Source organism: Glossina fuscipes, unplaced genomic scaffold (assembly GCF_014805625.2).
Source record: "Glossina fuscipes isolate IAEA_lab_2018 unplaced genomic scaffold, Yale_Gfus_2 62, whole genome shotgun sequence".
In the NCBI taxonomy this organism is placed as follows: Eukaryota; Metazoa; Arthropoda; class Insecta; order Diptera; family Glossinidae; genus Glossina; species Glossina fuscipes.
The window spans coordinates 556,451-570,963 of NW_023998434.1; the positions used below are offsets into that span (position 1 = coordinate 556,451).

General features: G+C 31.8%; 1 protein-coding gene and 1 long non-coding RNA gene across 2 annotated transcripts in view; one reads left to right on the forward strand and one right to left on the reverse strand.

The window, feature by feature from the left end:
• Positions 1–14,513, reverse strand: part of LOC119638059 (dynein heavy chain 10, axonemal) — a 91,414-nt gene that overhangs the window by 10,869 nt on the left and 66,032 nt on the right. Inside the window, exons 48-53 of the mRNA XM_038034654.1 lie at positions 13,738–14,004; positions 12,441–12,642; positions 9,578–9,720; positions 8,250–8,402; positions 7,999–8,176; positions 7,742–7,873 (exon numbers count right to left, since the gene is read on the reverse strand). Of these exons, the coding sequence (XP_037890582.1) occupies positions 7,742–7,873; positions 7,999–8,176; positions 8,250–8,402; positions 9,578–9,720; positions 12,441–12,642; positions 13,738–14,004 (1,075 nt within the window). The remainder of the gene's footprint in view (positions 1–7,741; positions 7,874–7,998; positions 8,177–8,249; positions 8,403–9,577; positions 9,721–12,440; positions 12,643–13,737; positions 14,005–14,513) is intronic.
• Positions 10,912–14,513, forward strand: part of LOC119638062 — a 117,138-nt gene continuing 113,536 nt past the window's right edge. The window contains exon 1 of the long non-coding RNA XR_005247376.1: positions 10,912–11,328. This is a non-coding gene — a long non-coding RNA (uncharacterized LOC119638062). The remainder of the gene's footprint in view (positions 11,329–14,513) is intronic.

Consider the following 14,513-nt stretch of genomic DNA (forward strand, 5'->3'; position numbering starts at 1 on the left):
AATTTTCTATTTGCAATACATGCGCTTTATTATGGTGAGCTTGGGCTACATATGTCTACTTTCCGGATCAGCGTCCCATGTAGAATTCTCATGTGAACAATTGGGCATAAATTGCAATACTTTATGAGGAAAATAACTAAAGAATTGTATGAAACGATGTAGTGTAGGGTACTTTTTACTCGATTTGCCTCACTATATCCTCTTTCTGTTTTAATTTATTTCCTAATGTAAGCACAAATCGCAAAACAATCCAAAATAAAATGATCTATGAAAATCAATTTACAATCAAAGGCAATTTATTTCCAATCGCCTGGGTACGTGTGAAGGCAGAACAGAGTAAAATGCATTTATCATCATTATTATTGATTGATAAAATGATCAATGGACACCAAAGCTGCGTTTAATATTTATAATTCCAGCTCAGGAGTTTCGAGTTTTCGTGACATCTTTTGGGTTAACCAAAAACCAATCTCCACAAGCTCCAATCTATCTCACGTAAGCTTGTTCATCTTTATTTGGACAATTCTAGAGAATCAATCAATTATTAGAGAGCATTCAAGCTTTCCTAATTTCTAAAGCAAAGATCTTTAGAGAGGCAGAAGAGAGAGCTTTACAAGAACTTGCAAGCATTCACTTTACACCTTTTTTTAATTCTTATAGGATAGTAGGAGCTTAGATTAGTGAGAACCGAACAAATGCATACAAGCTTTGAAATTTTCATAGCAAAAACCTTTTTCCGATTTGTAGAAAGTTATGATATGATTCAGATACAAAGTTACTAAAATTCAAAACAAGCAAACGTCTTCACAACCAAGTTGAATCTAACGGTTACTGCGGCTACCATAATTGTCTCTTGCTTTTTTTTCAAATTAAGATTTAAGAGTCGTTTTGCGATCAGCATAGGCGTGAGACTTATGAAAAGTCGAACGACCAAGGAAAATAAATAAGCATCTTAAAGGCTACCGGGGAAGGATCGTAATATTTTAACATCACTCTATTGAAACTTAAATGCAAAAACGAATGAGAAAGGACCTGATTGCACTTACATTGTAGAGCCAAACCCGCATTAGAGAAAATGGAAATTTTCTTGCAGGAATACAGACCTCCATGCTAGCTGCATTTCAGCTCCCGCGTCCCAGCTGAATTTAGACGAAAGCAAGTGAAAATTTTTTCTTATTAGCAGCGGGAAAAAGTCGAGAGATCTACTTGATAGAAGTGAGAGATCAGAACATTTCAAATGCTTCATCAATGAATGGTGAAATGCTCTTAGTTTACCTTAATAAAGAAGAAGTTCTGAGAAGCTTTTCGGACGACTTCGAATTCCGTACACAAAGAGTTCGCGTATGCAAGTGAAGGTAATAGCTTAGGGTTTCAAAAATCGCCGAACCAAGATTACCACATAAAAATAGAAGCGCCACTTCAAAAGGCTCTGAAGTATTGAAAAAAAAAAAAAAAAAAAAAAGATGGGGGAAAGCATCTACACCCTACATTGTTAACTGATTGAGAATAGCTCCCCTTGAGAGTCGCTGTGGCTTCTTTAACAATGTTGAGCACGATTTTTCCCTTCGACCAATATATGGCCAAAAGACACTAACACTTAAGAGGAGAGAGAGAGAGACAGAGAGAGAAAGAGAGAAACTTAATCATAGCCTTCTACATATGTATACAATGATAGCACCAAGACTAAGTAGAGAGACTAGATTTCTCCCTTTAATGTAGTTGCCGTCATTGTTCTCCACCAGTTTCCAGTTTTCCATTGTTTTTTTTTTTTTTTTTTTTTAATATCAGCCATCACTCAGAGGATATGCACTACATGTGTATAAATATGGTTACGATCAGAAAAAAAGTGGCAGAGAGAGGCGTAGACTGCGATCAGTAGACTGATAGTTCCATGCCCGATCGATAAGTCACTGTAGCTGGTCATAATTAAAGTGTAACGTATAGTACTAAGATTGAGTTGATAATCGCGCTTCCTATCTACTGGGCTACTATCGGATAACCTTATGCAGATAGTATGTTAATTTCATGTTTACTTCATCTCTTTCAATCTCTCGCTTCTCTCTTTCAATTCACTATCCATCTCTTTCTACCGCACCTTTTAATATAAATAAATCTCTTTTTTATTATAAATGCTTTTAACTATCATCTTTTTTTTTGTTTTAACTTTAAAGTCTACAATCATAACGGATTAGAGATTGTAGGTAAAAACAAAAACAAACAAACACTAGATAAACCTAAAATAATCATTAAATAGTATGTTTGATTACTAATAACAGTGATTAAAAACATAAATACTATCGACACGCCTGTTTATTTATCTCTTTTTTTTTTTTTCTTCTTCTTCTTCTTCTTTTCAATACCAAAAAACACGGGAAAATATTACAGTATTTATAGTTTTTAATAAACCACCCACACAGACAACACACGCGACATAACAACTATCTATTCATTCATTTATCTATGTATGTATTGTATATATGAATACATTACCGTTATTTTTCTCCGGTGTCCATTTTTCAACTGCATGATGATGCATGTGTACGAATAAATATGTTTAACATTTTTTTTTTTTTGGTTTTTTTTTTTTGTGGGTAGGAAAAATATCACGAAAAAATGTAGATTTATTGTCAATTGTATAAAATGTTTTGTATTTGTATATAGGTTTATGTGTTTAATAACGTGTACGTGCTGCATATATATATATACATATATGTGTGATAAATTGTTCAACAATTACTTACAACTACATTAAGGTATAACTTAAAATATATTACGATTGAAAATTACCAAAAACAAAAAGAAAGAACAAAATGTGATCACATTTAAGTATACATTTTGGATACCCTACTACACACCATGTGGATGCTACATCTCTAATAAACGAATGTACTACAAAGAGTAAGTACAGGCCGGGAAAAGTAGTGAGTAAAGTCGTAGGCTAAGTTAGTTATGGATCAAATCAGATCACTTAGGCCCAGCATAAGCCGTGATGCGAACTGCGATGATTAGGGATGACGGTATGTATGCAACAACTCTAATATACGAGAGTACGACGAAGAGTTATTTATAAGCACAGGCCGGGCAAAGCAATGAGTACGTCTTAGGTAAAGTCAGTTATGGATATAATTCAGATCACTTATGCCAAAGCCAGGCTACGATACGAACTATGATGATTAGGGATGAAATTATGTATGCAACAACCCTAATATACGAGAGTGCGACGAAAAGTTATTTGTAAATGCAGATCGAGCATAGGTTAAGTCAATTATAGCGCGATTCAGGTCACTTATGCCAAGCACAAGCTGTGATGATTAGACATGAAAGTATGTTTGCTATATCTCTGATATACGAGAGAATGACGAAGAGTTATGTTTAACCACAGGTCGGGCAAAGTAATGGGTATTTCATAGGTTAAGTCAATTATAGAGCAATAGAGATCACTTATGCCAAACACAACTGGGGATGAAAGTTTCAATTTAGTTAAGCGGGAAAATTTCGAAAGCATTCTCCAAATCCTCAGTGTGTAAACCTAAGCATATTTTTCATATCAATTGAAGCGATGTTGGCAGCAGAGGACGGAAGTAAGGGCCCACGGTAGTAGAGCTGCCAAGATTATTATAAGATTATTATATTGCTTTTGGGAATCTCTAGAAGGCAGACTACTAATTATATAGATATAAGATACTGTGAGTAGCTTAGAGACACATGTATGTAAATATGAAACCGGAACTCTTATAAGGAAAAAAATATGCGTTCATTGTATCAAAAAAAAAAAAAATTCATAAAATATTTTGTTGAAAGTATTACCTATAGCTAGGTAAACATTTTATTCGTGTGACTGACAATTTGCGGAGGCTACAAGTGTTTTGTATTTCTTAACAAATATGGTAATTGAAAAAACTCGAGCCTGCATTGATGTGAGATGGAAATCTTCTTATCAGAGTTCAACTAGCAATGTCAGTGAAGATTATTTATATTGTAGGAGAGATCTCTTGAACCCTTCGATATATGATTTGAGCGGACCAAACTAACTCATTTGCCCTACAGTACAGTACACTTGTACTTGTACAACTGCCTTGGTATCTAAAGATATCTGATATTCTCTAATACTGCAGCCGCTTGATATTATCTTCTCATCTTACACATCTCAAAGAATTTTCGGTTGTTAATTTGCTGAATAACAGAAGAAGAAGAAAAAGAAAATATTATCTTCTTCTTTTTTTTCTAATCGCAAATCACGATTTAGTTACAAATTATTCGATTAAATTTGGCAATCATCCAAATTAACAAAAAAAAAAGAAAAGGACGTACGGACTTACGAAAAAATCACTTTGCACTTTGTAACCAATCTCTTGATAAATTCATCACATTTACAGGGTTCTACGTCTTTTATGGTCAAGTTGTAACATTTTTCTTTATTTTTTGCATTTTCGTTACACTATTGACTGTAATGTGATATTAAAAAAAAAAGAAAAAGAGCATCGAGAGAAATGGACCTTTTTCTTTTTTTCTCATTCATTTCGTTCGCTTGTTAAAAACAAAAAGAGTTAAAAATTTTTTAATTTATACATAATGCGTATTAAGTGTAATTGTTTGGGTTCTGAAGGTGATGTGCCAGGGCTGGCGCGAATGCCTGGAAATGGAAATGGTTAAATTGGTTTTAGGTCATGGATATTCGTGTTCATATCATCGATACGGTCCGTGTAAATGTAATATTATAAAAATGCAATAAAGTTAATTGCAAAGCCGCAGCTAATTAATTAAATTTAATTCAATTGAATTTTTAGCATAGAATGAAAATTTACACTTTCATGTATTATGTCAAGAAAGTACCGGGTAGCATGACGATGCTACTCAGAATGCGGTCCGATGGTCAGGATAGGTAGAGGTAAGAAATGGCCCCAGCCCCAGAAAGGTGACCGAGCACTTACTATAGACACAACCCAACATGTACTGTAATTAAATTTTTGCTTACCGAATAGCTAAGGATTGAAATTCTGATTAAAGGATCGTAGGCTTGAAAGAATTTTTGCGATTCTGGCTTTGATCAAACAAAGAATTTGTTGGCGAAATTTTTGGCAAAATGTTAATGTTGGATAACCAATCATCCATAAGTATGTTCCTACAATGCAGAAATTACGAGACATTTCCTTTGCTATAGTACGAAAGCTTGTTCGACTATAGTCTTGTTCCGAAGAAAGTCGATCGTTTCCTCTCTTGTATAGAAATTATTAGCCAAAATTTCGGCTAATGTCGTTTTGTTTCCAAAGCAACTTGTAAATGGAAGCATGCTCGTGTGGCTTTTTGTCTCTCAAAAAGTGATTTGAAAGAGGTCCTTAAAGGAGATGACACCACCGTAAGGGTTAAGAAAAAAATCATTTTTTTTGACACAATTTCTTATTAGCATAGAAGAAGGTTTTCGATGAGATGATCAGGCATAAATTTAAGTATTAAAAAAAATTCTCGAAAATATATACTGCACGCAAATGATTTTATTTAAACACAAGCTTGCCTTGGCTAAGCTTGAATTTATTTCTTTGCTTTAAAAACTTTGTTCGAAAAAAGTAAAATTATTTTCTCGAAAATTCCCGTTACTTTTTTGACAATATATATTGCGGAAATATGATTTACTATGGCGTATCCCGTATACAACAAGTTAATAAAATAAAAATAAAAAAAATAAAAAATGATTAACAAATAAAAAAAAAAATGGTATGCAAGAGAACCATACATTCATCTTCGAGTAAATCCGGAATGCTCAGCATTTCATTATTTTTATTCAATATTAAGTGTGAGTAGACTTAAAAAGCAATTTTTACTGGACCCAATTTATGACACTCGATATCGATTCAACTCCATGATAATTTGACTATGTTACTCGAAAGCAATTTTACGATCGAAATATTTTCAAATCGATACTAAGTAAAATTGCATGCTATGTCGATAATTAATAGGTACCAAGTTTATTCACCTCCGATCTAAATTCTCAGTCAATACTTTTGAATTTACGAACGCTCATCCCACTTGTAAATTTCCTCAAAATTGAATGAAAAGGATTGAATCTTTAGATCAGACAATCCTCTGTAGGAAATGGCACAGTATCTTGGAACTGATTCGCTAAAAAACAGCTTATGTTGGCAGAAAAGATTGTCTTCTATTCGTCTATAAGCCCTGAGAGATTTGTCTGCTTGACACAAGTAATCCTGAAAGATTTTATTCAGAAATTCATATTCGACAGGATTTTTTAAAAACGTATACGTCCCGAAAGCAGTGCAACCTATTGAGTCAACACGTTTAAGTATCTAGTTTGCCTTGCTCTTGAAGTAAATTTAAAAGATCTTCTAAGAAATCTTGAACTTTTTTTCTCTTGATTCAGAAAACTGTATAAAAAGATTTTGAAGAATTTCTCAACTGTGCAATAATCAATAAATGATTATTCCATAGTTTGTTGCAGGCGAGAGAAAAGTTGAGTTAAAAAAGTTCCTACAAAGTGTTGGAAACTCGTTCCTGAAGCAATTCTTCATCGAGCAGTAGCTCACTTTCTTATACGAAAACATGTAAGAAAGTTATATTCGGCTGTGACCGAATTATTTTATTTGATACCCATATCGTTGGTATAGTTATCTACCGCGATTACATTTTAAAATTAACCCATTTTTAGGCCGATAATATATCTACATTTGAGGAGTGTACAAAATAGTTTTAGACATCCTATCTTGTTTGCCTTATGATAAATAGTTATAAAGCCTCAAGTTTTGAGAAAACTTAAATTTAATTACGTGTAACTTTGTGATGAAAGGGCCGATTGGTTCCATAGTTGGACCTAGAGAGGTAAGTGTCTCGCAAACTAATTGTGGAAAATTTAATTCTTTTAATATTAATAATATCCGAGTAAAGAGCAAAATTCCAAGAATTCTTACTAGAAAAAAACGAAGTTGCGTTCAATTTACGCACCAGTCGGAGCTTCTACTCTGACCAATTTGGTCTATTTTCAATATGAACCTGTGGGCAAAAAGATCAAACGTTTTTACAAAATTTGAAGTAGATATCTTTATTTTTGCGATCAGGCGAGTGCCAACAATACACAGGCATACATACGTACAGACGGACAGACAAGTCTATATTAATTCAGGATTGCAAACTGATCAAGAATATGTATACTTTATAGGATTTCTAAGGCTTTGCTTTGGGTGTTATATGCATTATAGAAATAATCTTACAGTGCTGGGTATAAAAGAAGCATTTTTCAACCACATTGCTGTTACAAATAATATAATATGTCTATTTAGATCTTTTAAGGGAGTATTTAAAAAATATATGAAAGTAAGCTTTAGCCTGAAAAGATTAGCTTTCCAAGTCTTATTAAAGAGGTGGATACCTTTTCTGACTAAACAAACTTCTTTTTATGGATGGATATAAAAAGAAGTTTGCTTTGTTTAGCTACATTTCGACGATTCCTCTTTTTTTGTGCTTGTAAGGAAAAAAAAAAAAAAAAATGGCTGCTATATATATCCAGGAAAGTGAAAAATGAGAAAATATTTTGAAAACCGCTTTCTGAAATTATATTTGAATATATAATAAAAACGAGTATATTTTCGTGCAAATACTTTGATAATTCAATTATAAACTAACAGAATCAGTTATTAACGATATATATATGTGTATGTGTGTATATTAGTATATGAAAATTTTAAATAATATTTCATATATAAGTGTGAGTATATGAAAAGCAGCATTTTACCTGTTTGTGGTTGTAATTCGATTAAACTGTTCCAGATACTGCGTGTAGCGAGCGTATAATAACCGATTTCAGCATTCGGATGTAAACCAAATACATCCGGTTTATTTACCAAAGCTAATTTGTCAATATGCTCTGTGAGGTGGTAGAAAAAAAAAAAAAAATAAAATAAATATATATATAGATATATATATATATATGAGATATACACAAAACTTTTCAAATCATAGTTTCGTGTAAATGTTTACGTTTGTACGTACCTATGAAATCTTCTTTTAACACTGTTTCCTCCTCTGGCAAACAATAATCGGTATGCTCGTCAATGTAAAAGTGAAACGGTTGAAAGGTGTCGAACAGGAAATCACCCATATATTCATTCATATAAGTGCGTGTAATACGACGATCAAAATCATCAATCACACGTCCGCCATACATAACCTAAAAAAAGTGTTTTGATTTGTTTTTTTTTTTTTTTTTGTTTACATGTGAATTGAACGTAACAGTGCTTTACCTCGCCGATTAAATATTTTAAACTATTCCACGGTACACGTTCATCGGTAATGCGATTTAAGTAGGTTTGCAAGATTTCCAGGCAAACATTAAAATCCGATTCATTGAAATCGTAACTTATATTCCAACCTAATTTATCGTATTTACGTCGTTCCTTTCATACGCACACACACACACGTTTACAATATGTATTGATATAAACAAAAGAAAATCAAAAACAAAAAAAAAAAAGGAAAAAAGGGAAAAAAGAAGAAGAAGAAGAAAAAAAAAAAAGGAGAAAATAAAATTTATATGTTTGAACGGGATCCAAAGTAAACAAGTATTTAAAGAAATATGTTCACAAAATTGTTATTAATGAACATTTGCTGTGCTTGTGCTGGACGGACGATGATGGTGTTTTGTACCCGTTTTTTTTTTTTTTTTTATTATACAACAACACAATTTCTTTTCTTTTAGTTTTACGCTGTACTACTTTAATTTCATCCAGGACGACTTGGCAAATATAAAAACCAGTTCATACATATATACAGATACATTCTACATATATATATATATAAATATCTTAAATATGTGTTCAGTAAAATCTATCAATAGCTAGCATATAAATGCAATTTGGAAAATTAATAAATAAAATACGGCCAAAAGGAATAGCGCGACAGGGAGTGGGAAAAGGCGAGAAAGAAAAATTGTGAAAAAAGTTGAACTTATTTTGTACTAAATCATTACTACTCTCTCTCTGTTTCGTTGGTAAACGCCTTTTATGCCAAGATGTACAATATGACTGCACACATTTATAACGAATTAAAAGAAGACAAATGAATGCAAATATAAACTGAAATCTATCGAATTCCTAATGCTGATCAATTTGATCGCAAACACGCTATGCTATCGGAAGTGTTTTTCGCTTTAATACGAACGATTTAATAAAATTCGTATACAGCTATTCTTTTATCTAAAAATCAAATTGAAACCATATTGAATTTGATAAACAATAAATAAAATATTTCAAATGGACAAGTATTGGACGGATGAACGGACGGGCACTTGAAAAGCATTTAATTTCATTTTGTATATAAACATGCACATATACATGCACACGTTCATACGTACATACTTAAAACGCATATATGTGCAATGCTTACATATATATGTAATAATATAATATATCGAAATCATTTGTTACATATATGTGTAACATGTGTTTGTAGCATTTGAAATACGTATATGTTCGCGCTAAGCTTTAATAAAAAACAAAAAATTAATATCTAAAAAAATAAAACAAAAAATAATTATATATATTTTTTTATGTAAATTTTTTTTTTCACTTACTTGCACAACACCGTGGAAAAATGCCAAAACATAGACTACCGGTAAAAATGCTTTGTGTGGACAGCACTCTAACCGATCTTGACGTACTTTGAAAAACGTTGAGCGTAAATTTAATTTCAAGCCATTTGGCGGTTCGGTAACAACTTGGATGTATTAAAAAAGAAAATAAAAAAAAAAAAAACGATTACATACGTATCCGTTAATTTAATTTAAATTCATTTATAATTGATTTAAATTCCTTGCAATTAAAAATCTTTCTTGGTGTGTTTTTTGTTTTATGAAAGAGAGATTAATTTTAAATTCCCTTAAAGAATTGCTTTTACAAGCTTTCTATTAGGATTTTAAATCGAAAGTCTATAGCATACTTTTGGGCTAAATTGTAATAATATGCTGAGCATAGCTTCTTCTTGTATGATGATAAGAAGTAATATTGTACTTTAAATGCGATCCAAATTTCAAAAGGATTTTTTTAATAAAATTATTAAAATTGCTTTTTATTCATTATATTTCTTTTTTCAAGTATTACTAGGTTCAAATGCTTTTGTTTTATATTGAATTTAGAAAATTGATTTTGAACAAAATAAATTCTTCAATTTATTCTGAACATTCTTTTAAATAAGGAGATGGCTGCTAAGAGCAAATTTCCTGCAAAGCGACCTCTATATCATAGTTGATGTTTAGGAATTAATTTTCGATTGGATTATATTTATGATTTTGAAAGTCTAATAAGAGGGATATTTTTTTTTTTGCTTCGGACAGTGGAATGTGATATATGATGAAATCGAGAATCAACAGTTTTCGTTTAGTTTTCATCGGGTGCGGTTGACTTGAGTTTTTACGGTAGCGCGAAATTTATCAGATAAGTTCAGAAGAAGTGTTGAGTTTTTGGAGAAAATAAGTAAAAGAAAGTTGCAGATTTTAATATTTATTTTACTATTTTTTACTTATAATAGTTTTTTCAATAAATAAAAGAAGTGTTTGTTTCATCCAAAGAAAGATGCTGTTGTTTTACAATTTTTTTTTTTAAAACTCTTTTTTTAATATTTTGGCGGACATTTTGTATTTTATTGACAAGTGTTAAAAAATGTTCTTAAAAAAAAAAAGAGCAAATAGTCGCGAGTGTTAACATTTATTGTATTATCGGTTATTTATAATTTTTTATTTTTTGATGGACTTTTTAATGATTTTTAGAAGAGTTTATTAAACGTTTGCTTTATTCATCCAATATTTGCCTGAGGAACGGTGCTCTTCTTGTTCTTCTAACTTTTAGTTATGTTCTAATAATGCAAACACAATTGTTTTTCTACTGTTTTTATGTATAACAGAAAAGAAATTGTTTTTGTTTTTTCGCTTAGAATACGCAATCGGCAATTTTCGTTTTTCAAGTCGTCGGGTATGCAATATACAACTTCGTGAAACGAAGCAACTAAGAATACAAGTTAAATTTTTGCTATGCCTTGTTTGAAATGGGTTTTATTTTTTTATTGCTATAATTTTAGCTAAGACATTAGAGAAAAAATGCATTTAATAAGTGAATTTGTCGTTTTCGGTGCGTTTCGTTGCGTTGTTTTCGGTGCGTTTTCGTTTTGTAAAATTGTCGCAATATTAACAGAACTCTCGGTGACGTTGCATTTTCGGCTAAATAAATACTGGCGCTAATATTGCGTTCGCAGAGAGTGCGTGAGAAAACTTAAAAACAAATTACAAATATTATCGAAATAATTGAGCAGGCACTGCTACGACTTTAAAAGGTGAGTTAAAGAAAACGAAAAAAAAATCTTCCTCTTACACATATCATATATGAATGAAATTTCAAAGTTATGTTCTACACACACACACACACACAGACACACACACAAATACACCACATTCTTCAAAGACAATTTAAATTCACTTCACTATTTGTTGCACTTGTATTATTTTTGCCTTTGATTCGCTTTTGATTTGCTTTGCTTATATATAGGCTAGTTTTTATTTAGAAGAACCTTTTCGTATGTATGTTCCATTAAAACCCTTTTGTAAAAAAATATAATAAAGATTGATTAAATTACGTACAAAAGATGTATTAAGTTTGTGCGGATGCCTACAGCAGCGAGAAGGACTTGAGATAGAGCCACCTTTCATTATAACTATCTACTCAAAATCCGCCTGTCTGTCTGTCTGTCCGTCCTGTATCCTTATGTTCAAGCTAACGGCCGCAATTTGTGATATATTTTATTGAAATATGATGCACTGACGTCTTTTAGCCTATGTATAAGCGCTGGTCAAAATGGTTCGGATCAGATCACATTTCCCACAGCATTTTATTCTGCAAAGTCGTTATATTAAGTCAAATCGTAAGGGATGTATTTAATGCTAGGCTGTGGCCCACTATAAGGTTCTTTCGCTTTCGTTTTGATTTGTATGGAGAGCGAAAAGCCTAGATTTCGTTATCCTTAATTTTTTTTAGAACAAAAAGAGAAAGCGCTTTTGTTTTTGAGTATACTTACGATTAAAAGAAAAAGTTAAAATAACAAACGATGAGTGACATCTAATGAACAGACGCTTATCTTCTAATCTAAGATCTTTTGCAATCCATCCTTTACTTATCATATGATTGAGTAAACGTAAAAAAGTATTAGAAAATCGAAAAAGGGGAAAATTATATAACTAATTACTCGCGTGTGTAAACAACCGTCAATTTTGATTATCAACACAGTAAACTTTAATACTACATAGCAGCAACAACAACAACAACTAATAGTCGATGAAAACGCAGGTTCTTCCCTATCTTTTATTTATTTTAACACATGTTAATCGCACATAGTTAAATGATAAATGTTCGAACTTTTTTTATTTGTTTTTTCGTTTTATTTTTATTTACCTTTTAATGATTTTTGTAAAATACCAATTGGGAAATTATCGCTGGCATCTGTGGTAATCCATAAACGAAAATCGGGATGAGGTTGTTCGACCTTTTCTAAATACTTTTCCAATTGACGGACAAAACTAATTAATAAATGACCATTTTGTAGCATCAGCCACATGCCCTGTTGTATGGACGTTTCTAATAAACGTATAGCAGCCTTAAAAGGATAATGAAAACATTTTTTTAATAATTTACAAATGTTTTTTAATAAATTGAAAAGGAGGGAAATAAGTAAAACGAAAGAATAACAAATGAAGAGAAATATAAATAAATGAATAAAACAAAATTTCCAACACTTCAAGCAATACATACATACATATTTCGCTTTAGGTTAAAGTGTTGTTTGGCATATTGTTAAAGTGCTGATTAAAGAAATTGAATGTTCACATAAATGTATGTGTGAGTGTGTGTGTGTGTGTGCATAGTGATTTGTGACTAGAGTTTATTATATATATATATATATATATATATATAAAAATGCATGACACACTATGTGTCGCATATATATATATATATATATGTGTGTGTGTCTGATTGTAGGAATACAGAATGAATCAATTCACAGTGCATAAAAAGTGTCTGTTTGTCGATGTGTGCAAGCGAATACAGGATATTGTGCCACAGTTCGTGACTAAAATTGACACTTGATTGTCATTGGTATCACTAGACTCTAGAGTTTATTGGAAAGATGAAGGGTGTATATAAACGTATACACATACATTTATCTATCTATGAGTAGTTTGTATGTCTGTGTATTTACTTTTATCTGCAGATTGTGTGTAAATGACATAGCGTAGCATTTTCTCTATATATTGCGCCATGAGAGATTGGTAAACGGTGACGGGTCTGTTGGTTAGCTGGTTATTTGGTTGGTTATCTTTCATGGCGTTTTATTTATTTGTTTGTTTGTTTATTTACTGGTGGTGTGCTGCTGTGTGTGTTATGTACTCGCAGTTTTGTTTATCTGTTGTTGTTTATTTGCTTTGGCAGCACAAATTGACACAATAGACGTGTTCACTAGCTAATACTCTCAATACTGTCCAGGGTAAATTACTATAGTTTTATATATATATATATATATATATATATACAATAGTTATATATATATATAACTATGTATATATATATATAGTAAGATTTTATGTATGGGTTTATGGGTCAGTATTCATGCTAGCGCTCTACAAATACTACTAAAGCTTTATCTCTCGCATTACACGCACATAAAAACTCATACCTTAGTTGATTGACTCACCTTTTCCTGCCCTTGTCCCAATGATATGTGACAAAAGTTACCCAGGCCACCGCCAACTTGCTCCGCCAATTTCATCAAATCATTTGTGGGATCAGAACCGGCACTCAATATGAATACTACCGGTATGTTGCAGGTTGTTTGCTCGAATATGTTTATGAAACTTACCACCGGCGGCATTATGAAAAACTCGTCCATTGTATCGACAATATATTGATTTATCGAACGGAATATGCGATCAACACGGAAACAACGTAAAAACATTAATTTCTTTAGGGAGATATCAAAAACAAACCCATTAGAACAACATAAAAAAAAGTAGGTGGATATATATATAGTATATATATATATATATATAGTATATATATATATATACTATATATTACAGTTGTTGCTTTTGTTGTTTTGCTGATGCTGTTGTTATTGTGATAGTAATGAATGACTCTGCTGGTGGTGTTGCACAATTCCTCAGCACAATTCATTGCGTAAATAACGAATGCATGGAATTGATTGTGAAATAATGTGACGTTGTTTGTTGTTCCTTGCTCCGCATAGTTGATTGGAAAATTGTATGGCCATCAGAAGCCAACAATGTTAACTGATGTTCGCATCGTATATCGTTGTATTAGAAATGCATGTATATGTATGTATGTATATATGTTTGTGTTCGCTAAGGCAACAACAACAAGTTTTATTGTGGAGAAAGTTCAACTTCCTTACTGACACTTTAATAATAATAATAATAATGATATGCGACGATGACGACGACATCAGCAGAT